The following is a 27,865-nucleotide window of genomic DNA, read 5'->3' on the forward strand; positions in this document are numbered from 1 at the left end:
GCGAGGCGAATCGACCGCAGTAGCACGCGGATCGCGATTCGCAATTTGACAAATTCGGTGCGCGCAATTACGTCGCGGCGCGGCGCGGCGCCACGGGGTAACACTAGGTCGCAGTCGGGGGGATTCAAAAGGACAGATTACCGCGGGGGAAAAAAAAAATCAGTGAAACGTCGCGAAAAATGTCCGGCTCGTCGCACGCAAAATGAAAGAGCGAATAGATTCGTTTTGCGACCATTTTATTTCGTTTCGGCGTGATGCGTTCTACGGTCGACGTTCCTTTGTTACTTGCGGCTCAAATGCTTCGTAATCCACCGCGTCGCTACGCGCGTGCCACAACTGTAAAACAATTTGCCCGCTCTTTTTCCGTTTCCGGGATTTGCGCGAACGGGAAATGTTTTTTCAGATCGAAGATGGCCGCTGGACGATAGCCAGTTTGTTGGGGGCCGACTGTTTAGTTGGCGAAATCTCGCAAAAAAGATATTTCAGCATGTGAAAGTACATGAATTAACGAAGCATTAACTAGAAAATAATTGTTTGTTTTTTAAAGAAAGTTTAAAATTATGACGCATGATTTCCCAGATTTTCAAAGAGCTTTTTAAAGATATGGTACAAATATGAGATACGAGGGATAAAGATTGATTTGTACATCAAACTGACAGTTTTGACAATGAATGTACAATTATTATGACGACAAAACACGCTCGCATAGCAATCGTTCTTTATAGACATAATTGTCTCATTTCAAAAACATTTCAACTAAATGTAATGACATAACTAAAAATATCTATACGTGCTTCTTAAAGTAATTTTTGTTAAGGTTTATTCAAAAATAGATTTTTCAATTGTGACAAGTTCAATGGAAGGATATGCAATAAAAAATAATGGATTAGGATTGAAACCCCAGCAATTTAATGATTATTATAATAATAAATTCACGTTATCGTTTGAAAATTTTGAATTCAAAGTTACTCCAACTATACAGTCGTAACAATTTTTCCTTTAATTTAATGTTTTCACAGTTTATCTCTGATAGTATTGTTTCTGAGAAACTCTTCTTATTACATTATTAGGCTGGACTTTTCGAGGCGGTGAGAACGGAAGTAGAATTGGACCATCGTAGCCCGCGTTCGACCTCGTTCGAAATTACCCGTGTCAACGAGACCTTCCACTGGATCCGCCGAAATTCACGCCTTCTTCCATCGCGCCGTTCGCCGGTCGCAAAACGATCAGAGATCTCGAGAGTCCGTTGGAAATGGCTTCACAGGCCACGGTGAACTAGAGATATTGAAAAGTTCCGCCTTTTGTGACGAGTTCGTGGAAGTGGCGCCGTTTGAAGAATATTTGCCCAGCTCTTTCAATGCTCCGTCTACTCTTTGTATCAAAGGACATCAATTATAGAGAACTTTCTGACCCTGTTCGGCGCGAACTTGCGTCCCCACCTCATTGTTGACGACGGCCTCTACCAATCGTACGAAGAGTACGGCCCCGTTTTCAGAATAGAATTCGAGGGAACGAGAAATCAGATTAGCAAAGCCGTAATCGAGCTCCATGAATTTTCATTAATATTTGTCCAAGACCGAGAACAGATTTTGATCGGAAATTACCGATGGATAGTACATCGAAACGCGGCCGACGTCTATCGGCTACACGCTTCCATTGTCATCGAATCAATTTATTTTTTCCCCTGTCGATGTGCGAATAGATGCACGAGCGCGGGAGACCGTCGCTCGTTTACGATATCAGATTTGATTGAGTCGAACTCGCCGATCTTTAAAATTGCATTCCATGGTCGTTGGTATTGCGAAATACATAGCGGTGAAAATTGCTATTGTGTCCCGTAAAATGGTTCGCACGATATTGCATGAAACCGTCGCTGGGGCTCTGAAGTAGTTAAGTAATTAAGCGAATTTGCTATTGTTTGTGGAATGTTGTCGATAAAGTTTTTATTCTACTCAAAACGATGTACGTTAATAGGATACGAACGTGATAAACACGCTGTGCTTTTACTTGTCATTAAATCTCGTTGATAAATTGTTACAAATTACGCCGTAGAAAATTTTAACAGAGTAAGATTCTGGATACTGATAACATTTTACGTAAATTTTCCACATGGTAAAATGATCGTTTTCCTGAAATCAGTATCAAAATCCCGTTAACAGCGTTCGTCGACGAGGGCGATGCTTATCGTAATGTGGAATTATTATGTCAGGCGACGATGTAGATGATCTGTTGTTGCCAGGTATGAATCTGTCAAATGACGGGAACGATCATAATTAGGTGGCCGAAACAATTAGCAGGTTTATGCGAACCGCAAACGGATCTTGGTAAACGGCTCGCTCGATGAATCGCGAGCGTGTATTATGTTGTTGGTGTGGACACGCAAACGGAGAATTAAACGCCTATATGTAGGTTACCTCGCGACTCTGAGTATTCAGCTACTGCAAGCTGCAAGTACACAGCATCATAGGCGTCGATATTGCGTGCCACCGCAATATAGACTCGAACATTTGATTGTGTCGCGTGACGCTAATTTTCCAGAGCTCGCTGTTGTTTCGCGTGTTTCAAAGACAAAATAGGGTTTAATTAATCGACATTGGGGCGAATTTACCCGGCGTATGGTGCTCCCGATGCATCCAATTTAGACTGCAATTAATTCGAGCAATTTAAATGGGTTCAACCGTTCCCATATCTCTGTTTCATTCATTTTAATTGGTTTCCATTGAATACCACGCCCTTGATCTTTCTTTCTTTCTTCTTTGAAAGTTGCCTATCTACAATGCAAACCACCGTTGACACGTTTGCCAGTTGGATTACCTTGAAATCACCAACTGTTATTTAACCGAGAATGCTTTCGCCGATACGATTTCGCTGACACCGCATTTCGCCAACATTGTTTATCTATTGAGAGTTATATTTGTAACTAACGCTATAGTTAATAGTCGCAAGTAAAATTAACCCCTTGCCATACCATTTTTTTTACAACTACTATGATTAGAACTTTTTCGATCGTATTAATTTCTTAGGAAAAAAAACGGAATTTCATATTTATTGTGTGCTTACATCTACTTGAGTGTTTAAATATTGGTGATTAGAAAATTATATTTGATTCCTACTTAAAGGAATTATGAACATTCATATCTAACAGCTTATTACTGGAAATCTTCGTTACCAGTCTGACTCGTTAAACAACGGCAAGGGGTTAATATTATAATTTGTTACGATTGATTAATTAACGCTACAAATTTATCTTTTCTATGTATAGACGCTAGCTTAAATTGCTTTATCTTAGTATCGTCGTTTAGTAACATCAATAATAACTTGTGTTGACGAAACGAGTCATTTGTTAATGATTTTAATTTGTTGGTATATAAACAACATCGACGAAATACGATGTCGGTGAAAACGTGTCGATGAAAACATTGTTAACGAAATAATTTGTTAATGATTTCAAGGTGACCTTTGCTACACACGTGTGAATTTTCTCAAGCGCGTACATTACATGAAAATGGTAAACTAATTTTATGCATGTTGATATCTAATCTAGTCGACCAAAGATGATACACTATATTTAACCATAAGGTGCTCAAAGTATTAAATGGGTTAAAGTCTGCTTAAAGGAGGGTCATTTTGTATCCATGTAAAAAAAAGTGCTACAAGTATTATTTTATTTGTTTGAAATTTATCTATTCATACAATACTCTTAACACATCACTCGAACAAAAATATATGTTTAAAATCTTGTGGACATTTTTTACCCTCCTTTAAATATGCTAGGGTTAATGGAACATTTCGAAGAGCCAACGAAAAAGTGGCGGTACTTAAAACAATTAATACGATATGGTATTAATAGTTGATGTTATCCATTTGAAATTTAATTGATAGTACAATCAGGTTATAATTATGATGATACGTATTATTATGATTTTAACAACACGTGACAACGGTTTTAAATCGATTACAGTTCCTGAAACGATTGTGGAGTAGACTGTTATGGTTATTTTTTTGAAATGTTTACTTCATGTCAGTTCTACATTCAATCGCGAAGCTACTCCGCACAATATTGATCCACTTATTGCTGCGCCAATTGCGCGTTGTTGTGAAAGCGGTAAAAAGTGCTTGTTCTATGCTGTTCGCCATTTGCTGCAGTTTCTATTTTCTTCCGGTTATTTGTATTAGCATTTACCATCGGGAAGTACGGACATCCGATATTGTGTAACATCATCCTTTCTCACGAATGCTTTTTTATTAAAACAGAAAGTCACGCATCTTTTTTCTTTCGGCTTTCAAAGCTATTTCAGAAACATTTCCACAAGATGCACATGTATGTAAGCACTAACTAAACATCAACAACCGATGTTTGAAACCTCGACCATCTCATAAACTCTGTTCCTACGTTGTTTGCTCAAAACATACGCGTTCATGTAATTGGATCCTTGTCTGGTTTCCCATATTTGGAATTTCTATTTCTCATCTGTATAAAACTTACCAGGATTACCCAGAAGAACAATAGAATATTCATTAAATATACGTATACACTCAGTAAAAGATGTCTTCGGATACCTTTTAAAATGGTATAACATTTTATTGCTGGACTCTTTTAACCCCTTGCACTACGACTCCTTTTACGATGCGTTAATTAGCACTTATTTGACCTTAATATTTTCCTTAATACGAGCAGATAATTTTTTTCTTCTATTGTCTTTATTCACTTCCGTTACTAGACTTTGATAACAGAAAAATTCAATTTTATTTCGATTTAGAAGAAATGAATAATTTATTAATTTCGTAGATCTTGCATGATATCTTTGTCACGAGTCTGTCTCGTTATTATAGTGCAAGGGGTTAAAATATGTTTTTCAATACGCATTTAAGTTTCCGAGGTCTACAAAACTCATTTTTAAAATGTTCTTTATCGGCTCAAATAAAGAGAATGAAAAATTACAGTTTTCTTTTATCTTTTTGTCATTCCAAGTAATAGCAAAATTAAAAGATGTATTTTAATAATTGTACGGTATATTACCTCTTTCAACGTCTTCAAAAAATTCAATACATATATTCCAGTTTTAAAAAAGTTATATTGTTTTAAGACATGTTTGAAAACCTTTTCTATCCACTGCATATGACAGTTTGAGCATTACTTTCTAATTAATCGAGAATTTTAGTTTCCTAATTTTTCAGCAGAGCAATTAATGCTCCCAGTCGGCGTGCATTCATCCGGAATATAAACAGGTTATACACTAATCAAGAACTACCGTGCGCGACCTTATCAATACGTTTCTTTTCCCCGTTAAGCAACTTCAATCTCCATTAAGATTATTTTTTAAGATTTACATTACCGAAACTTGATATACTTGAATTGAGCATAATATACATAATCTACTGTCGCCTTCTATAGATAAATGCAAACTTTTACGGAGTTAAGTATGATATACATAAGTTATTGTTGCGTTACATCGATAGTCTAGAACTTTCAGGACATTAAGTAAAATGTATCGAGATAAATGTTGTGATATATCAATATGTTAGGACTTCGAAAAAACGGTAATCGAATTCTAAAGTTTGGCAATTAGTGTTTTTATCATAATTGACGTCCAATGTTTTATAGTCGTACTAACGATTGCTAGTTTAGAATTATTAAGACACTGTTAAACTGTATAATCGTTGTTACGATTTTACATTTTACATATTATCCGGTGTACCAAGGTTTGTCATCCTGGTCATGAAAATATAAAAGATAATCTCTTTTATTAATGGCGATGATTTAGGTGTTATTAGCTGCTACTGATTTAGTCTCGTCACTAATACATATAATAGGCATTGTTAAGAAAAATCGGTTGCATTTTTTTACCAATCCGTGTAAGTTTCTTTTGCTACGAATCTCTATAAGTGAGTTAGAATAAAAAAAAATGATTTTATTGTTGCTTAGTATTTGTTTATGGAATTCACAGAGTTTTCTAATGAAATTTAGATTGCACTATCCTCGTACTCATTATTACGATAATTGTAGTTGTATGACTCGGATGTCAGTTCTCCGTTAATTTTGTAACCAAAAGCTGCGCTTCCAGGTGCATTTCTGAATTTTATTACTAACGCGAACGCATTGGAATATTTCTGTCACATTACTATTACATTTTTCTATTTCAGATTTCAATACAAATCTGTTTATGATATGTACGCACATTAATTATGATATTATTTTCTGCTTGCTACAAGAAGCCTTCCGATCAAAATAGGAAACTGTTTCCATTATTGAAAAATAATTTACGAAAGTCGGTAAGAAAGTAACTCGAGGATAATGCTTTCCATCATAGTACACCTGACAAAGCCTTCGAAGCTGAACTATATCCTCGACTTTCCGTCCGTTACATTTCCGCGCAGTTGATATCGTGGATTGCAACACCTATTATCATATCCGACATCTGTCTATACGCGATTCCGTCTCTAGTCGAAGGACCGTTAGGTATTCTTGAGGAGAAAATCCGTTCCACTCTCATAACCGCGACTACCGCCGCGCCGCGGCAAGGTGGCGTCAACATCGATAGAGCCGATCGGTTATCTCGCCGACCGGCTTGTCGAATGCCGTACTTGACAGTGAACCGATTATGACTGCATAATTGCACGGGCGCTCACCGGGGCATTGTTATACGTCCACCGGACGGCGGGTTTCGTGCGGTTTTTCGCGTGGGCAACGCGACGGAACGGCGCGCACAGGTGCTAACCCCGGTCTTCTTTCTTCGTTCCGTTCCTCCCACTTGTTCCAGGGCGGCGGTGCGCGCTGAAATATTCATGAGGGGGATGCTAGAGGGATCGTAACGGGAGTTGTCTAAGCGCGTTCCGCTGCAAATCGTGTGCAGTTGCAAAATTATTCGTACGTGCCTTTTTGTGTGGGAGCGCAGTTAGCCCACGATTGGTTGCCGGCTGATTCGTAATGTATTGAGCGTACGTCCCGGACCGGACGGCCGTTCCACTCCAAATTCCGCAACGCTGAATCGTCAAGGCGTCGGAAACGCTTAAAGCAATTAGCGTGTCTCGCGGCAACCGGCAAATGCGATAACGAAATCCGCCGTTTGACTTCTAACCCGGAATAAGCCTCGATTGTTACGATGGATCGAAAGCGGTTAAATATGTAAAAATCTTTTTGTTTACATTTTTCTACCGCCAGTCAGATAATTTTGAAGATATAACGCGGCAAAGTTTAGGGTGTCACAAAATTAACCCTTAGCGCTCGAAGCCATTTTAAGCTGAGATCTAAAATTGCTATTTTGACCAGCTGTAGTATAGTACTTACTATAATTTGCGCAAGTGAAATTGGGTCTTGTGACTCGTAAGACTGTTGCGCTTTTAACAGAAGGGTCTTTAATATTGTCAACATTATTTTGTTAATTGTATAACAATTTTCATTGACACTTCAGAGGCGCCACTCGAGTGCAAAGGGTTAATTCCTTCGCGTTAGCGGAGATTTTTACAAGTGACTTCCGCAAAATTGTCGTTAATCTTAAAAATGTAGAAGAAAATATTTCTTCTGAGATAAATGTTTCTTAATTTTCGTGCGTCTTTGAATTTTACAATCATCATATATTGCAACATGTTTCTAACTGCTTTCCAAAACTTGCAACAATCAGGTTTATCTACTCTTCGCTGAACAATTTGAAACACGAGTCTGTAGAAAATATATTAAATGTGATAAGTTTTCGTTAAGACGAAGGTAAAAATAATTTTCGGGAAAATATAGATTAACAGAAAAATTACTATACAATGTTGTTTATTTATACAGTTAAATATTTAAATATAATATGTTTAAATGTAAGTGTACATATCTCTGGATGCATTGGCCAGTTCGAATCAGTAGGTAAAAGAGTAAAGAGTCGTATGTGTAGGCCTCAGTTAGGCACGAGGTATGTATATCATGGAGTTTTACATTTTCTTATTAGCCTATTACCAAGGGTGGCCTCCGGCAACCACCGCCGAGGCAGAAGCGCCGATGACAGTTGTTTTGGCAACGGGACCAGCGACGACCGCGGATGTTGATGGACCTGCGACCACCGCGGACGTTGCTGGACCTGCGACGACCGTGGACGTGACTGGGCCGGCAACGACTGTGGTAGGAACACCAGCCACGATCGCAGGTGCAGCAGCAACTATGCCTGCAGGGCCAACGACTCCGCCTCCTAGAGTAATCATTCATTTACTGTCATTTTTCACTGCTAACGTTATTAGCGGGTCTCCGCGACAAGCGAAAGTTAACCAATTTGCATCCGCAAACAGAATAAATCATTTTCAATGACCGTCAACTATAATCAACTAGTTAACTATTTTTAAGATTGGTTCTTACATTAGTCAACTGTCACAACATCGTAACAAAGTCACGAATCAGCGCAGTTCGTGCGGTCTAAATCTACAATTGGCGATAGTTGACGATCGTCGCGTTGGCGATGGTTGGCAATTAAGAACAAACAGTGAGCTCACCAACGACAACAGTGCCCAAACCGGGTTCAGAAACAAGAGTAGGACCAGCGACAGAGCCAACGACAGCGGATGGAGCAGCGACTGCACCGGTGACCACGGCCGGACCAGCCACAGGGCCGGCCACTTTTACTACCCCGGTTGCCGGACCAGCAACAACTGCGGGGCCCACCTGTGGCCCAGCAACTGCTACGCCTGCTACGGCTGGTGCCCAAATTGCGCTCGGGGCTGCCGAGCAGACCGACACCAGCGCTACCAGAATAGCCTGAAAGCGATCAAATTAGACCTTTTGATGTACAGATATGTCGAGTGTCGATGACGAAGAACGAGAGCGAATGAGAAGCTTTCTAATAGTAAATCTTTGTAATAGTAATCTCTGAGATTATGTTATTTCTTGTTATTGTAATTTCTGATCATTTTCCATTCTGATCAGTTTCAATTATATTTGTGTACTAGATTATGCTCATACATACATAAAACTGTTCTGAGATTTTCTGAATAAATAAAGTAATACTATCATTCGAACGTTCGATTATCCATGCATCGGTTATTATTCCGGTTATAAATGGATATAAATACATCTATAAAAATCAAATTAGATTTACACGTATCCATTACTATACTTCACATTCAATTTACTGTACAGAATCTGAGCAAGTGGTAGTTAATTTTATCATTTTCCTTCAATCATCCAAAGATGTCCGGAAGTAATCAAAGGCGCAATAGAAAAATAAACAATTCAGTAAGCAGAAGAGAGTCTTACCAGGAATTTCATGATTGTGGATGTGGTTCGTCTTCGACGGTAGCTATAAAGCTAATTGTTAGACTGCCTATTGACCCCGCGATATCTGCTTTTATACCCCCGTTCGACCCTGAATCACGGTATCTCTCGCTCTCATTTTTCCACGGGAAAATGTCACGGTGTTCCGTTAACCACTCGGCATGACCTATTTCCGTATGGAAGAATTTCAGTTACGAGTGTGTGCGTGCGCTGTTAAACGCCGGGACCGAAAGATGTCGCGGATTAATTACACCACGGCGCGGCGCGGCGCAGAGGTATATCTCGCGGAGTACTAGGTGATCCCGCAACTCGATTACCCGGTATACTATAAATTTCGCCCGTTTACGTGAGCCAACATTAACCGTTATCATCCCGTCGGCCCGGCTGATTGAATTTACCTTGTCTCCAGGGCTGCAAGACTATTTGATTTAAGGACTCGTCGTACTTGTTGCACCGCGCGGCCTGATTTCGCGAATGTCATCGTCGCCGCTTTGGTAATTTGCATCTCGGATGTGCCCCTCGTTTCCGTGGATTCGTGCCGCATCCGGCAAACCACGGCGGGATACGCAAGTACGAAGAAAGTTGCGCTGCGTGGATCGTCGACGATGGAAGAAACGAATCCTCTTTGAAGCGGCTTCTAAGAGAAACGGGTAAGCATTCATTTTCCACTCGACGTTTCGTGCCTCGATCGGTCTTCAATATGTCTTGAGATGAAGGAAGCAATTATTTCGATCAGGCTAAATTCTTTGCGAGATGTAAGATTGAAGAGGGAGGCCAGTATTAGTCAACAAGAAAAATTGTTTGACAAGTAGTTAAAAATTGGTAAACTTCTGCCGCGAAGTTCTTTCTAGGAACTTTAGGAACGATGTTAATTAGCGTCCGCTAACGAACTGCAAACATTATCTGGAAAAGTTCTTAAACGACGAACTGCATAAATTATATAGTAACTTAACATTTTATTTGCCGCCTATCAATAGGCATTTCAGCGACTGGGTTGCATGTTAAAAAGGTTTCGTAATCTTCTTTCAAATTTATTTCGGAAGAAATATTAACCGAATCAATTTATTGATTTATTAATGGAATTGCCGTCTACTTTGAAAAATTATTTTAAAAAAATACTAACTATTGATAACCATACTTAAAAGGTCTATTATGGAAAATGTATAAAACGATGAATGACAGCACAGCGTGTATGTAGTTAGCACCAATGCAAGGATAGAAAATACTTTTCTCGAAACATGAAACAATCTTAACCCAAACTCGTTTCTCATTAAAATATCGGTATCCAAGAAATATAAATAACTTTGAAAATACCTACGTTGTAAATGGAAGCTTAAAGTAGTACAAGTTTGAAACGAAATTTATCTAATTTTTTATAAAACGGTACAAGGAGATATTACCTAGCATCTTTCAAACAACGCCATAATGAACGGGAAAGCGGACAGGGATAAAAATGCCTGAATCAAATACGGATTATTTTTAGATTTACGCGTGCAGTAACGAACGTTTGTGTTCGACGATTCCAATTTCATGTAATATCATGAGTAAACATACCGGTCGCCGTGTAAACATTCAAATATTTGCTCAGCGCGACTAGATGGTTAAGCCTGTCGAAGCGCCGGCCTGAGCACCATATTTCATTCAGGACGACGGAGTCCGAGTTCCTGGCTGCTCCTTAATAACGACCATTTCAGCCACTTCGTCGACAAACTGTCCAATTTGACGACCGGTTGGACTTGTTGCTCCTCGACGGTCGGTCATGCCCCTTTGAAATGGTAATGCGCTCCGGCACGACGAGCGTTGCGCTAATAATTTCCTCCGGGTCTTTTGACTGCCGGAAACAGGGCGTAGTTCGCGACGTTCTCCACCCAACACCCCCCCTCGTCCTTCCCTGTCCAAGCTCCTCGATGCGTCTTTCCCGATGCATTTTCCAGCGGCGAGTGTGATTGAAAACGGAGATTAAAAGGGAGCGACGATGATGGAACGACGCTTGACAGACTGCCGAACAAAGCTGGCAAGGGAAACGCTCGGATATCAGGAGGATCCGGTAGTGTCGCCCCTCGTACAGAGAATACTCGGCTGATTGGAGTGGTGTTGAAGCAATTTCCTCCAATTACCGGTAAAGGTGGACAGGTATCGTCCCACGGTTGCGCCCCGATGCCGTCGGCGGGACAATGGACCGCGAAATAGAGGCCGGTCGCGCCGGTGTCGACAGCCTCTGGGGTGACGATGTTCCGCAGAGAACAATGGCTTCCAATCGGCCTTAATCGCAAACTAATGTTGACTTCGCTTGACATCGACTCCCTTCGCTTTGATCCTAGGAGTGTGAAATTCTGTCGAGGCCGACGTCCACGGATCATACTTTTCGACGAGTTTGTATCAAATAATTCGCAAACGCTTTATCGAAAGACGTCTTAAAGGACAGCTTTTGTCCGAACATAATTTCGCTGTTAATATTATTTAGCCGACATAGCGAAAACACCAACGATATTTCCATCAATACTCGGATCACCGACTTTGACTTTGTTCACCTAATTACCATTGCTAGAACCTACCATTGCTAGAACATCGCAGCTCTAGATACCATAGGAGTCATCTTTCGTTCGGCACACCGTTCAAGAGTTGTTGATAAACCTCTTGTTATTCGAGGAAATCTACTTAGCCTTCGTCTGTGGAATTGTTGCGGGAGTAAACTTGTTTCGATTGGAATAGTCGAGCACAGCAGTTGTAATCGCGAGAGGATTTTCGCAAGAGGATTGCTGTTCTAGCGAAGATAATTATGAATACGAACTAAGTGGTTGTGAAATGTATAAAATGGATGAGAATGTAACAGAACAAGATGAGAGATGTACCTCCATGGAGCAAATATTAACGTAATCTGGAGAACTTTCTGATTCGTCAAAGTAAAAGATACGTAAACGGAGACAATAAAAGCAATCCCCGAAAGTATCGCTGTGCTGGCTGATGAGTCAACATCTTAATTTTGAGGTGAAAGTGATCGTATTACACTTTTAAGTAACGATACTTAAAATTTGATGTACAATTGTTAAAACTATTCGCAGCACTAAGTGAAGTATTTTGATAAGTCTTCATGGAAGATGATTTAAAGTAACCAAGAAGACGCGACTTGCCTGACCAAGTTGACGATTAAAAATTATTTTTACACCAACTTACTAAAAGACAAGGAAGAACTCAAATATCGAAGAAATGAAGGTGAAAATGATCAAGCGAGTTGAAAGAGTAGATCAGTCATGATACAGTAAAATGCACCATAGATTAAATAAGGAAAGATAAACATTATGTTAAGTTGCGACATGTCCCACAGCAAGAAGGTCTAAACAACTAAATACAAAATAATAATCGTGGTACGTATAAGAACACATGCAGTCGTTTATTCGTATCTACTGTGTACAATCGTATAAAAAGGTTTTGATGTATTGCTCAGACTAAAGCAGCGAACATTAAATAATCCGACGGTTCGAAGACAAACGACTAATGAGATTCCTCTCCAAATTTGCATGCTTTTATTATAACATATAAACGCATATGAGGTATTGTTATGTACACGGAATACATGTAAAAGATACAGTGTAATGGGAGGTACTAGCGGTATATGACGGAGATCGTGGCGTGGTCGGTTTCAGAGTTGCAGGCATCGAGGGAGATCAGTCGAAGATGTCGGATGAGTGTCCGTGTCCTGGATGATTACCAATGTGCGCCGCCGCTAACGATTCCTCCAACGCCAGCTGGTCCGGCCGATATACTGCCAGATGGTCCGGCAATCAGGGCTGGCGCGGCCACGGGTCCGGCGAGAGCCGCTGGAAGTGACGCGGGTCCAGCCACAACAGCGCCTGGAAGCAGGTTCGTTAGTAATTACTTTGATTAAGGACATCGGTATTCGAGGGATGGATCAAATATAGAACGAATCTCCGCTAGAAAAATTTCTGGCTCGAAAGTGCATCTACTCGAAGCTGCTGTGATTACAATCGGCCGTAGCTAGAGACCGTGGCATGAATAAACCAACAGATTTCAAGCGATCAACGACTTCTTATTCATCTGGAAAGGAGGTGGAAGCTACCGTGGGTGGAAGAATTTATGGATCATTATTGAAAGAAAACGGAAGATCAGATACAGTCTCTCCTTGTGCGGAACAATGCATACTAAATATTTCAAAGACAGATGACAATTTATAGATGTGGTATGTTCGGTAGAAAAGTAGAACGTGTTTTCGAGAATATATTGGCGAGAGTGTAATATTTGGCGACTTACCCCAAGGAGCCCATGGTGCAGCAGCAGCCCATGGTGCAGCACCAGCCCAGGGAGCTCCCCAAGGAGCAGCGGCACCGGCAACGCTACCGGAAACTAGGGAAGGTCCTGCGACGGCTCCGGTGACCACAGCGCCGCCATCTACCGCGCCGGAAATGCGAGCAGGTCCGACGGCTGGGCCCGCCAAGGCGGAGGGTCCGTTGATGGGTCCGCTGAGGGCGGCGGGTCCTAGGACCGGCCCGGCTAGGGCCGCTCCGGGTGCCCAGGACGGCGCTGCCGACACAGTGGACACTGCCGCGACGAGGAAGACCGCTACCAGTTTGTACATGTTGAGGAGGAAGTCGAAGGGCTTGCTGTCTGCGAAGCTTGTAGAAGAGTTTGCCTCGGTGGCTGGAGTGGATGTGCTGACATCGAACGGCTTCGATGGCGCTTTTATAGGGGCATTGTTGTGCAGTCTTGGTCTCTGCTGCTCCCGCCAACCCCAAGGGCGGGGCACAGGACACGCCAAACATTCTCTGCGGGTTGGCCTGGCCGCGTGGCTGTTTCTACGCTTATCAGCGACGCCGGCCCGCCCGACAACGCACGAACAAACGCTTAACGCCTCGCAGCCTACGGGGGTCACGTGCTCCATATCCAACTGTTGCATCCGTTTCGATACGTTTTTACGGTTGCGTTTAACCTTGCAGAACACATTGCACTCAGTCGGACAGAAAGATATATATCGATAGCGTAAGGGAATTCAATCCAACGTGTAACTGTCCCGGCGGCTGTGCCGTGTACGCGGCCACTAGCAAAAAATGTCACCGCGGGTGACCTGTCGATTCGCGTTATTTGCTCATTTGATTCGGTCTCTGTTAAATTGCGGATGCAAAAATCGCGCAATCGCCGCGATGATTTTCGACGCTAGCTAGACAGCACATTTTTCTGCAGTCATACCTTATCAAAATCTTCGTATCATATTTTTTAGCGCATATATGCCAACAGACTGTGATATGAAAAATTAATTAAGTCCATTAGGATTAATTTAACACCAACAGTGACTGTTTTTACAGTTTTTATTTTGCAATCATTGAGTTTGTAGAGATACTTTTGTAGGACATAATTAAGTAAATTTTTCAAGTCAAACGTGCGGCATAATAAAAAAAGGTTTAAATGAATTTAATTACTTTCAACACTCGGTGGATTCAATATATATCCACGTAATGTCTCTTAGTGTACATTATAACTATTCCGTCATGACAAACATGCGAAATATGGAATAGTAGTCAGCTGGAAGCACGTCAACTACTACTAATAAAAAACTATTCAAGAAAGATACAAATTTGTGGCAGTAGTAATTGCTGTAGAAAATCTTTAGACAATGTAGCAATTACATCAAATGCCAATCGACGATCCCAGCATTTTTAAGGATTCTCCTATTCACAGGAAGTTCGCTTAATTAGGAGAAATGTTACATCAGATCAGATCGAAGCCTGCCCACCTCTCTTTCATCGTTAATTTCCATATGTATTATCACTATGCGTAAAGCATTCGCATCCAGAAGCAGGTTTCATTCACGATGATTCCGATCGTCATACCGAAGACGGTGAAATATCACGGCCAATCGGCTGGCACCGTTCGTCGCGACCTTCACAGCCAAGAAGACCGGCCTCGTCTTATCCCCGTCCTTCTCTCGCTCCCCCGATTTCGCGATGAAGATACGCTGAATTAGGTGAGCACGCGTCGGCAGTCGAGCCCATTACGCGTCGCATTGTTGCATCCGTTTAGGCGAGGCTCGGGTTGCGTTGCCCACGCGCCGTCCCCGGGCCGAGATTGTCGTCTGGAATGACGGTGTCATTGTAGTCAGGATATGCGCGTGTGTTACGGTGGCAGCAAGCCTCGCAATGGATCACCGACCGTGCCACGGATCGTTTGGAATATCATTGTTGGGCGTTGCGTGCACTTTCGAAGGTGACAAAGGTGACCGGCGACGCGATTGTTCGAATAATTGTTCCTCGGTTCCGTAAAATTCTCCGGGGGGCGACTTTAATGCCACGCCTCGTTTACGAGAGCACGTTCGACGCTGCGTTTTTTTCCTTTTTTTTTTTCCACCCGCGGAGGCGTTCTGGGTACCCACCATCGACCCTGCGCGCCTAGAAAATTATTGCACTTTCAGGTCACTAGCGATCGCGGTGGGAGTCAATAATCGGTTTTTTGCATTTTCGCTTTACCTGTTACTCGCGTACCCTCGAATTACGTGAAACGCTTTATGTGTAACATCGATGGTCGAATTATCGATGTTTTCAGATTTATTCTCTCGTTCGAGGCAATTCAGGTTCAATATTTAATTTTGGAACAATTTTACAATGGGAAAAGTTTGTTTCTTGATGAAGAGTCGCTACAGGGTTGAAGTTTTACATTTACTCTAATTAAAAGTCTTCGTTTCGTTATGATCTAAACACGCAGTGTCCGATATTTTGTACGCAGAAATATAATATGTACCTTGAGAGCTTCAATCTTTTTTTTCTACGAATATCTATTTCAAATATTTCACGAGCCGCGGCGCTGTTCGAAAATACCAAATATTTATATGCAGATTTCAATGTTATAGCGTGGATGAAACGCCAAAAACAAGAGTGACATGCACGATTTATGTTATTGCTGAATTTTTACGAGGATTTCGTGTAATTTCGATTGTCGCGTGTACCTATAGACCGAAATAAAAGAAGAGGAAAAACACGCTGTTAGAACAGTGACAGCTCCCCCAATAGGCCTGGAACACTGACGTCCATTTTCCACACGGAAGTAATGCGTATCGGCGCATCCTGTGACCGGTTTACCATTACAAAGCCCGCAACGGGATGAAAGAGGATTACCAAAGTCGTTTACAGAAGCGAATTCGGCACATTCGTTAATCACCGTTGGAGCGACGTGCGTCGTTTCCGATCCCGTTCTCTTTTAATCAAACCCCGTAGCTGTCCCAACAAATTCAATTGGCTTCTCTCAAACGACTGGAAGAATGCTGTGTTTTCGTTTTACGATGATTGTTATGATATGAATAATGAATTACAAGAAGGTGAATTAGAATCGTGCGTTATAATTCTTCAATTCGAAGTATTTTTCTGTTAGCATCGTCCGAGGTGTTGAATTTTTGCTGAGGAATAATTTTAGATAAGACAAGTTAAGTTTAAGATGAGGAAATTAATTATGCAATGTCTTGATGGAAGATTCAGATGAATAATAATTCAATGTATCGATTTGTTGACCCATATAAACGCAACTGACTTAATTACTTTTTTGTTGTTGCAAAAACTGCACTTCTTAACATTTATCAGAATAATTAACCGTTTTAACATACAGATTGGTATAATGTTAAAATTGTTTCGGTTTCTAAAGCAATTATAAATATAATTCTGTTATTTCGAGATTCTAGACACCTTGATAAAATAGATGACATATTTTCGCATTGCAATTTTAGAAGCATGATGTAAAATTCGTATGGTTTATATCATTTATTCTGAAAGTTGAGAAATTTTCTTTCGCGCGACTTCTTTTAAAACTGTTTGAAAATTACTTGGTTGAAACAAATATTACAATATTAAGAAATCTTTAGCGGGGGACGTGATTCGTTAGTAGTCGCAAATGAAACAAGATCGTTAATAATTTTATTGAAAATTTAATAATTATCCTGCAAGTGAAAACGCGGATGAAAATACGAAGAAATTGACACATTTTAAATTCGCTCTTTTTTGGACGACATTTACGTCCAATATTCGCTTGTTCTCAAGACTAATTCTCAAAAATCCTTTGGTCCACATTATCTAATATCAAAGTACCTTAAATGTTTGCAAAAACGTGCCATTGCCCGCATTTCTCCAGCGTCGTTTCATCCAGATCGGCGCGCTCGAAACCGGATTCGCAGCGCGGAAGAGTGTTTCCAAGGCGTGGCCAGCGTCTCCAATTTGACCCAGGATTGCGACACGAGGCGGGCAATTTTTGCAACGACAGATCGAGCTTTTGCACCCCGTCACGGTTGCGGAGATTGCGGGCGCAGCCCCGCCCTTACCCCCAATAAGTTCACCGACCCACGTGCTCGCTGTAGCCGGCTATAAAAGCTCACTTAGCATCAGCTTGAACGGCAATGTTCGTCCGTAATGGCTGATGGAAAGTCGCTGCTCGGGATCACGGTGGCTTCCGTTTGCCCAGCGTGGCCTCTCCGCGATTACCGCCCGATCGGTTAGGGTTGGTAGCGACCGGAGGCTACGAACGCGCAGATATCGCTGGATCGCGTTGTCGAGATTTAATTGAAGTCATCCTCGAATGGATTGCCCCGGCCCCCCTATGCCGTTTATCGTGGAAGATGTCGCCGTCGTAGATCTCGAATCCATAAACGCCTGGTATTCGATGATCGCACCGGCTCCCGAGGTAAGCGTTAATCACGTACCTTCGCCCTACCACGAGTTGCCGGACGAGTCGAGAAAGAATCGTGTTTTCGTTCTCGGAACGGAAGCCAAACACATACCGGTGTTCCTTCATTTTCGCACCGTGCAATGCCGCGAGACCGTATCGCGGAGAACTTTATTTCCTCGTTTCCATGCCACTTTTCACGACTTACCATGTACCGGGGTATCGCGAGCACTACAAATATCCGATTTGAACTAGACATATGGCAGCCATCATTTCTATTTTTTCGGTAACGATACGAAATACGGTATCCGACGAATAGAAAGATGGGGGGGCAGCAAGTGGAATAAATCTCGGGATTCCGATCAATCTTTAAACACCGACGTGTTCCCGTTTATCCGCGTGCGATCCATACGAAACCATTTTTGACACGGCCACCATGCCGGACCATAAAACGGTGCCGATATCGCGGCCGAAGTTAACGAATTTCTCTCTGTATCTGTTTCCCTGTGATTTTTGTATTCCCAGGAGAGTCACGGGTCGAGCGTCGGCGGCCATCGTCCACGGTAGCACCAGCTCCCCGTCGAAGGATCCATCGAACGACCTTCCTCGATCTCCGGCAACTCCGCGAGGCATTAACGATCCGGCCGTAACCGTATCTACCTCGTTATCGACCACACCTCCTGTCATTCTCGATCGAAATAGCGCAGGGGTTCGCGAGGAACGTGAAAACAATCTAACTCGCGTGCTTTATGCTCGACGAGATTGTTACAGTAGGTATGTTCCCGGTAGTCAACAACCTGTCACTGTTACGATTTCGACCCGCGATCATTAGTATGATTTATCACGGCCGCGCTAGCCTCCCGTTGATTTTGTTCGGGCTACAGCCTCCTTCAATGACATTGTAAGAATTTACTGCTATTAAAACTATATGAAGAATACTAAATCAATGATAAGTAGACCCGTATTTACGAACTTTAGCAAATTGCACGAGGCTGCGCTACATTGCGAATGTCTTGTATGATGGATTCTTAAAAAAATGAAAATTATTGGCAATTATACTATCCAATTTGAAATCGTAACAAGCAGATATATATTTGTTCCACGTTAGATTGTAATAGTTGAAAATTATTTAAGCTTAAACGTTCTAAATCGCGTTTATAATAATATGTATAATAGTACGCTATGGTGTTATAATGTACTTAAAATACTCACAGAAATGGCTATCAGTGGTTAAATGGTTAAATTATGGTATACTTTTTAATTTACATGTTTTGTGAAATAGCATCGTTTCGGAGATTTTCGTTCAGATAAAATGTTCGAACACGTTAAACGTTGCGTAAAAAACATGCCTTTTTGAAAGCAAGCGAAACTTCATAAATATAATTCTTTACAATATTGAACGAGAAGTTTCCAGCGCCATTCCCATTTGCTAGGACCGATGATTTATTTTTAATTGTTTGCAACATTCGAATATTTCAAATATAACGAGTTTTAGATTGCAAAAATACTTTTGAAATTGCAGTCCATGTTAATAAAATATCACGTCTTCCTATTGGACAAGCTATTATAAAATATTTAGAAAAATGCTTCTCACTTATTATCTAACTAGTAATGGTGTATTAAATTACATTTTATAAAATAAATTGTAGGAAAAGTGTAATTTAATATAATGTCTGTTAAATTCGGGCTTTACGAAGCTTTTCTCAGAAATAAATTGATTCTCGATTGTATAAAATGATTTAGAAAAGTCAATATTTGTATGAAGTCTCATGTTTAATGAGAAAATAGCGTAAACGTACACGAGTCGCATAAATGTATCTCACCACACGTTTTTCCCGTGTAGCGGGATCCATGAAAAGATATTATCCCGATATTACTTACAGAAACGAGTGTTTGGTCGTAAGCTAAATTCGAATTCGATCTAGCTCATAAAATTTAAATCACATTGAGGCGTTCCAAGAAAGTTACTGGGGGAACGAGTAATAACTCTGAACGAATCTCTCGCTCGTTGCGTTTAACTCGATGCATTTAAGCAGAGCACCGAAGACAAAGCAAATGAAGAGTAACGAACTTCTGTGCCATTTACATCGAAAATCTACCTCACCCGCTCTTAGAATAGAACGCGTCCCTTATTTCCTAACAATTATACGCGAGCGCATTGTTAAAGGGTCCTAGGCGGCGCGGGCGCCATGACTGCCCGCATCGAAATAAATAACACATTTACATTCCGCATAATTGAGAACCAAGCAATCCTGCAATGGATTAAAAATGCTTCTCTATACATAATATACCGTCCGCAAAATATTATAATAATTCCGCGAATACCTAAACGGGATGCGCAACGCATGAAATGAAGACAACATGTATATGTGTAAAAACTCGCGTTGTAAAATAGTTGCATTTCGTATTGTACAATAGATATTTTTTGCTGAAAATAGAAAATAAAATAAAAATGTGTACAGTACTTTTCTCTTTAATAGACAGACATCAACTATTCTCATAATCGTTTATAGTTGCAAGCGTTTATGGATTCTTATGGTCCTTCTGATATACTTACTAGGCAGTTTTCAAAAATGATTTTTGTTAACAAAGTCGCAATGATCTGTGGCAACAAAACGTAGCTAACAATGTTTATATAGCACATCTGTCAAATTTACAAATCATTTATATTTATATTTTGGTCACTGTTACATGCTCAACTCGATAGAAAAATTTTGATAAAAAACAAGTTTTCATATGTTCCATATGGAAAGTGTGTTAATCCTTCGACGGAATTACTAACCGTTTAGGATTAGGCGACTCTGTTAAACTCTTAATTGGAATAGTGATTTAAAAAAAATAACTGATGTGCTGGGGTCATGGTAGACCTCAAATAAAGATTGCAAAAAAACGTATTAATCTAATTTTAGATAAATCATCCATTCTATTTCATTCATTCTTAGCCACTTAATGTGTAAAATAATCAAAACATGAACAATTAAACTTTGACTACAAAATAAAACAAAGATACTTGAATATACCAGTTAAGGATTCATTTTTTTGAAACGTTAAGCATTTCAAGTTAAATGTTTAACTAACACACGTACGCCAACTTAGGGACTTCAATAAGTATGTCAGAATATTCTCAGATTTAAGTTACAAACTGTAATCAGAAAAATTTAGACGAGGGTATAACACGGACGTTACACAATAAATTACAGTAGATGGCATTGTTCTTGACACTGTCAGAAAAATATCTAAGAAATACACGATGCTGCTAAACAGGAAAAAACCAACAAACCGTCGAGTTATCCTACATTTATAATTTCTAGTTTACACCGTTTAATGGAAATTCGATCGCAAATAGGTGACCTTTCAGAATTCGTAATAGATCGGCGCGTTCTCGCAATGCAATCGTCGATGTCGAAACGGGAGGTTGTGCAGGTGATGCACCGTTCAGGGGCCATGATGTTCCCATAGAGACGGAACCACCGTCTTCGAACCTGCTCCCTGATATTCATCCTTGTAGGTAACAGCGTAAAAGAGATCCCCGGCCCGCGATTTTGGCAATAAATCTTCCCTGAGGAGCAGAAGATGTAGGTATGGTTATATGCAAGTGATTCTAAGGTTCGCATGAATCATGTGATAAATCGACCGCTGCTCTAGATTCGAGTGGGCTTTTTAGGACAGCGTTCAGCTTATTCTGCTCTGTAGATCTTATGGCAATTTGCTCTGGAAGACATTATTCTAGCATTAAAAATTTATAAATTCCATTCGTACGTGCCGACTCTCAATATTTATCACGTTTCTCTATTGCAGAATTTATCGCGTAATCACGTCGCGGTATTGTGTTTATAATTTAGAAACTATTGCGACGTAACGAATGTTTTACTCTTCATTGCAAAATTATAATATTATATATAATAAATGATTGCGTTGAAAATAGTTTAATAGATGAACATACTATGTTAGAAATACTGTGACAATTAAAAATACTATTTTGAAAATAGTATAAAGGTTGCAAAAGCTAGGCTCGAAATAATGCTACAAATATCATGTTAAAATTGGTATTGTTATGTTACTAGGGTGCGCGAGAACCTGAAAATATCGGAAATTCGATGGTTGAGAATAGTTCAGTCTAGACGGGTCGGGTTTCTGAAAATTTTGAGATTCCCTGAAATGTTGAAATTGCCGAAGGTTTCGGGTTTCGAGATCCTCGAAGGAATCAAGTTTCTCGAAAATTTCGAGAACCGGCTACCGTTTCGAACAACAACCCCGTAAACTGTATTGGAACAACGGAGGCTAAACAACTCGATACTAAAAAAAACTTACATTTGTATACATAATTTTAATAGTAATACATAAATATTACCACTGTAATATTTCTCAAATAATACTGCAATAATCTAAGATTCTTTAAGCAATGGAACGAGATTGTCGAATCATTCTAAATACAGATCATTCTAAAATTTTACAAAAGGTCACGAGATACTGCGATTCAACAGGTTGGTGTGAGACAAAAAAGGGCAAAGGTCGACAATTTAGGACGAATATCCTATACGACAAAACTCACTCGTCTGCAGCAGTTTAAATAGCCATTGTTCCGCAGATAAAAACTATCGTATAAAAATAGTTCACGGTCGAAGTGTTCCCCGCAGTAAGAGCCAGTTCAACCTTAACGAGACGCACGGTAATTGTCGTGTGCAGATCCTACGATAAACTCCTTGGCCGAGCGTAAGGAGAGATAACGTTGTAAATTCTCGCCGTCCCTTGTACAAACTTTTACAGAGCGTGAGCGCGACGTTCGTTAGTTCAATGTTATTCAAATTGCATGTTTAAACACCTGTGTCCACTGACCTAGGTAGCAAAGGATTTTTCCTTGGGCCTTTGGCGGAATGTGAGCTCCGGTGACCCATGCAGATCCGTTTACCACTGAAAATTCCCCTAATGATTAAGCAGCGTAATGCTATCGTTTAACTAGTTATCGTTTGGAACGCTTAGCGCATTCATAGTCTCGTGTATCCTACACGATTGCTAGTTACAATCAGTTTTAAATAATATAAACTGTTATAATAAGTGACATCTGTTTACACGTCTGTTCTATAACTCTGTTTCATAATTGTGAACAAATGTCACTGAATGTAGAACACGACATTTTCAAATCCGCTACTGTTTAAAAATACATGTAATCTGCCTAATACACTTCAAGTTTCCTTGATATACTAATAAATGAAACAGTGTATATAATCGTTTGCAGCAACGAATATTTTTACATCTTTCAGAATTGAAGCGAAAATTTTTTTCAAACTCGGATGTATAGTTTTGTTTGAAAATGGAATCTTTCAAAGGAAACAGCGCGGATATAAACTGGTTTTGCAAATCTATTCAACGCACAAAGCTATATATAGTCTACTGGTCGTTGAAACATAAAATGTGTCGAATAGCCCTATAGGGAACGTAATCTCGTCCATGTTTTCTGGTCGCCGGTATTGTTCGTAAGCAAGAGTGGACGTTCCCATTTTTAGAATCGACAATTCTATGTTTAGATAGCAGTTCAAAGGTTTAATCTTATCGGACAACGATGCGAAAATTCGTGATCAATTAGTGATCAATTCTGATCCTGTCACCGACATACAATCAAGGACTGACGGACCGTATCAGAAGTCACGTTCTCAATGACCTTATCGTTTTCTGCAGCACTCGATCCGGCATATATCGTTTTAACGGGACGGATCTGTGTCAACTGTTCAAGTCGACTCCGGTTCCTTGTACGTTAAATCATCGACCCGCGCAATCCTCGAACGTTACCCGGGAGATAACCGTTACAAAACGCGAGATCGGCAACGATCTACTAGATCCAATCGATAGCTTTACTTCGGTTCAAATTGAATTTTCATATTTTGAATATGCATTTCTCGAATTTATAAAGGATAATGGATTTTCACAGTAATTCATTATCCTCTTGAATGCCGTAGGCGAGTTAATTAGCCCAGATATGTTTCGCCATTGACAATCCACCAATTTGCGATTTTAATTAAGAGACGCTAATTTCTAATTGATTAATTGCGTAATCACCGATAATTGTTATATAGATAGGCTCTCTATCGGGATATTATTATTCAGCGGGAAATAAAAATAATCTAAATAATCGATTGACAGCATATAATTTCCATTGTGCCGTTTACGAATTTTTTAAGCAGAAAAGGTCATTTTCAAAATCACGTAGAAGGTAAAGAAAGGAGACAAAGCACCTTTTCGACATACGAGACTAAAAATAAAATACGATTAGGCATATTAAATGCAAAGTAAAAATCTACGAGCGAGATCACTAAAAAAGAATATTTTGTGAAACTATTTTTGAGAAACATATATAAGACTCTAGAAAATTCATTGTTGTACTAATGAAAATGTAAACTGATATAATTATAATTAATTTTTGATAAAAGATATGAAGTCGAAGAATGCTAAACCTTCTAGTTCAATGAGGTAATACACGTTCGAGGATTTTTTGACAGTGGACTTACGGAATCACTACGAAGATGGGCAACACATTGCGTTACAATGAAACTCCTTCAATCGCAACGAATGCAGCTAACTAATTTAACTAATTTAAATTATGATATAATTTAATAAGTAGACCCTCCGATAAAGTAGAGGAGATAACGAATTTATATCGACGATAAAGGACAGAGGACGTTTGAGGCAACTGCGGATCGGATAGAAAAAGTTAGTCCGCTAATGGATAATAATAATGGTTATCGTAATTGGACAACATATCCACTGGCTGTAATTGAATCGTATTTATCTATTACCACAGGAGATCAAAATAAGAATTACAGCGTAGACGAGAGACCGCGTCTGTAAAAAAAAAATATTCCACACGAGGCGATCGTTGTATCAAACGTTGTACTAACTATTTATTTAAAAACGTAATTATAAAAGTGTGTCACGCGCGGGGAAACGTCGTGGAGTACAGATCACCGAGTTCGTTATCCCGATGGACCGTTCTTCGTGGGGGTTCAACTTGCAACTATTGTAAATCTTGTAACTCGACGCGGTTGGTATCGAGAGGTTTCCAAAACTCTTCGCTTCTTCACAGTTCGCATTCTCTACCAATGGCCGGTGTGGATGCCACCATGCCCGGTTCCATGGGCCGTGATTTTACCAGAGGGGCCAGCGATCACCACCGAACCAGCGTTGGGCCCGGACACGGCTGCGCTTCCTGCGTGGGGTCCGGAGAGGACTGCTCCGTGAGACGCTGGTCCCGAGATTACTGCACCGTGAGATGCTGGCCCTGCGAGTACCGCGCCATGAGACGCTGGCCCTGCGAATACTGCACCATGAGATGCTGGCCCTGCGAGTACTGCACCATGAGAGGCTGGTCCTGCGTAGACCACTCCGTGTCCACCGTGGCCCCCGTAGCCTGCGTACCCTCCGTACCCTGCGTATCCTGCGTAACCTGGATAGCTGGCGTAACCGTATCCTGGGCCTGCGTACGCCAATCCTACAATTTTATGGTTGGTAATGTTAAAACTTTCACAAACGCTGTTTAGAAATAATTAAAAAAATGATTCTAAGGATGCATTTCATGAGAGATGTTAAGTTGTGTAACATTTTTACATGTGTAGATCATAGTAAAGTTAGGAAGATAATTTTAACTGAAATATAATGTATAGATATAATAAATTCTGTCTTTTTTTAGGTCTTCAAGATTTTCATGATGAAAGCGGAAAGCTGACTTGTATTAACCCTTTGCACTCGAAACCATTTTGATTGTAAATCTAAAATAATTTTCCTGGCTCATAGTATTTCCATTCGGTGTAACAAAGTGCACTTCTCTGCATACGAAATTGAGTCTTATGACACATTACCAACAATTTCATTATTCAACATTTTTTTTAATTATAAAATAAATAAGATATATAAAAATGATCTTGCAACGTGATAGAAGAATTTTAGTGGTGCCACAGAGTCAGCACTCAAGTGCAAAGGGTTAATCTCTTTTGTACATATTGTCTGTCAATTTGAGTACATTATATATTTTTTAAGACATAAATGTTAAGTTTATACGAACTGCACTGTCCTTAGTAAGGTAATTTTTTAAGGAAAATGTATTACTAGTTGACACGATGCTACCAAAGATTATTTTTCGAGACTAACGTTTGTTATAGAAACTATTTATTTGAATCCCATTGCCAAGAAAATGTTCTTTGCATTTACTTATTTGCGTGATATATCTTACTTGTGTTTTAACCCCTTACACTAATATTTTTAATAGAAAGACCAGACAGTTCTTGTTCCTTTTATTATCTTTGCGTATCTTTGTTTCTAAGTTTTAATAACAGAAGAATTTATTTTTATTTCCATGTAGAAGAAATTGATAATATTCATATTTAGTAGATCGTGTATGGAACCTGTATCCCGAGTCTGACTCCTTATAATAGTGCAAGGGGTTAATTGTATAATTTTCGCTATGTGAAGACGTGCCATGAATAATTAATTATATCTTTAGCCAAGCAAAGACAAGAATACTTACCACTTGATCCATCGTAGGGTCCACCGTAACCTTCAACATGGGCAGGACCAGCAACAGATGCAGTCACGACCGCTGAACCAGCGACTGCGCCAGAAACGTGCACCGGGCCAGCAACGGATCCAGACAATTTTGCTGGTCCTATCGAAGGCGCAGCCAAGACGGCTGATCCCACGTGCGGACCAGCAACACTGGTCGGTCCAAGAGCTGGACCAGCCAGTGCCACTCCGTGAGCGTATCCGAGATGACCACCATACCCTCCGTGGCCACCATAGCCTCCCCAAACAGCTTCGCGACGCTGGCGCGGCGCAGCTGCGGCGGAGGCAAGCAGAGCTGCCAGAATGAGCTGGAAATTCCAAGGCAAGTAACAATGTTTTAAATCTAAAGCATTTATCACACTTATTAATAGACTATGAAATTTTAAGTTGATTAACAAGTTACCCGTGTTTATTATATTTATAGTAACAAGTTTCCCCTTGCAATTTTGATTGAACATATTAAAGCTTGAATTTGAAAAGCTTTAAAATTGAAATTGACAATTTTGTAGTTTAGTTGGTTATGTCACGGTGACTTATTGAATACAACTAGTTGTATTAATTAAGCACACTTTATAAATATGTATTATATTCACGAAGAGCAATGAATTTGTCTCGGATGACATACAATTGTTTCTACACTGTGTTGGGAATTATTTTCTCAAGGTGTGACTAAACGACTCTTGTATTTATGTATAGTATATGCATTTAGAAATATTTGAACCATAATTGATGACACTTTTCTACCCAGAGCCACAAGTGTTCTACTTAAATTCTTATTCCCTAGAAACAAGTTCAAATTTCTTAACATATTCCCACTGAGAAAGCGAGCCCCGATCTCAAACAAAAACAGCTTGAAAAATATATGAAAGAAAAATGATACACAAAAATTCGAATAGGTACGATGAAGATTTCGAAATGTCTCCGACTATCCTCCAAATAGAATGACAACAGCAACGAATATTTTATACGAACGAATTAGCAAGTTCTCGTCAACACTACCGAGTCCCTCTCCACGAGACAACGTGAAGACGTACGCGCGCAGACGGCACTCTCCCGGATAATCCGCGCGCGAGCGATAAAAGTGTCGGCGTCGCCCGCGAGAGGTGTGAAACCGGCACCGCCACAATGTCACCTTCACACCGTACCCCGAACTTCTCGATCCGATATGGATCGGTGATCCACGGCGACGTCGCGCGTAGGAAAGTTCACTGCTCGACGCTTCCGACAGGCGCGGCGGTATCGAATACTTACGAGGGCCTTCATCTTTGCCGACCGACGATTGCTGAGTGTGCTCACGGATGACTTGGTCGGACTTTATATACTACTCCAGGATCTCGACCGCGCCCCCGTTGATCCCTTCAAATCATATCCGCTGATGGTGCAGCCTCGCCATTGTGTAAGAAGTTCACCATCCGGCAC

General features: G+C 40.4%; 3 protein-coding genes across 3 annotated transcripts; all 3 read right to left on the reverse strand.

The window, feature by feature from the left end:
- Positions 1-7,935: 7,935 nt before the first annotated feature.
- Positions 7,936-9,238, reverse strand: LOC144468822 (uncharacterized). The gene is made up of 4 exons (XM_078178575.1): positions 9,227-9,238; positions 8,467-8,728; positions 8,112-8,168; positions 7,936-8,081 (listed from the first exon to the last, which is right to left on the reverse strand). The coding sequence occupies exons 1-4, from the start codon at positions 9,236-9,238 to the stop codon at positions 7,936-7,938; spliced, it is 477 nt and encodes a 158-aa protein (XP_078034701.1).
- A 3,711-nt stretch (positions 9,239-12,949) lies between these two features.
- LOC144468814 (uncharacterized) lies at positions 12,950-13,838 on the reverse strand. Its single transcript, XM_078178562.1, has 2 exons — positions 13,514-13,838; positions 12,950-13,095 (listed from the first exon to the last, which is right to left on the reverse strand). Exons 1-2 carry the CDS (start codon positions 13,836-13,838, stop codon positions 12,950-12,952), a joined length of 471 nt encoding a protein of 156 aa, XP_078034688.1.
- An 11,146-nt stretch (positions 13,839-24,984) lies between these two features.
- On the reverse strand, positions 24,985-27,709 carry LOC144478563 (uncharacterized). The gene is made up of 3 exons (XM_078196587.1): positions 27,698-27,709; positions 26,412-26,754; positions 24,985-25,379 (listed from the first exon to the last, which is right to left on the reverse strand). Exons 1-3 carry the CDS (start codon positions 27,707-27,709, stop codon positions 24,985-24,987), a joined length of 750 nt encoding a protein of 249 aa, XP_078052713.1.
- Between the last annotated feature and the right edge of the window lie 156 nt (positions 27,710-27,865).

Source organism: Augochlora pura, chromosome 1 (assembly GCF_028453695.1).
Source record: "Augochlora pura isolate Apur16 chromosome 1, APUR_v2.2.1, whole genome shotgun sequence".
Classification (NCBI taxonomy): Eukaryota; Metazoa; Arthropoda; class Insecta; order Hymenoptera; family Halictidae; genus Augochlora; species Augochlora pura.

Bases quoted from the DNA above. Each gene is read 5' to 3' on its own strand.
- LOC144478563 (XM_078196587.1), bottom strand. The intron at 25,380-26,411 runs GTAAGTATTCTT...ATAAAATTGTAG, and splicing joins ACCCTACGATGGATCAAGTG to GATTGGCGTACGCAGGCCCA.
- LOC144468814 (XM_078178562.1), bottom strand. From the start codon at position 13,838: ATGTACAAACTGGTAGCGGTCTTCCTCGTCGCGGCAGTGTCCACTGTG. The intron at 13,096-13,513 runs GTAAGTCGCCAA...ACCTGCTTCCAG, and splicing joins TGCACCATGGGCTCCTTGGG to GCGCTGTTGTGGCTGGACCC.
- LOC144468822 (XM_078178575.1), bottom strand. The intron at 8,169-8,466 runs GTGAGCTCACTG...TGATTACTCTAG, and splicing joins TTTGGGCACTGTTGTCGTTG to GAGGCGGAGTCGTTGGCCCT. The intron at 8,082-8,111 runs GTGTTCCTACCA...TTGCCGGCCCAG, and splicing joins TGCACCTGCGATCGTGGCTG to TCACGTCCACGGTCGTCGCA.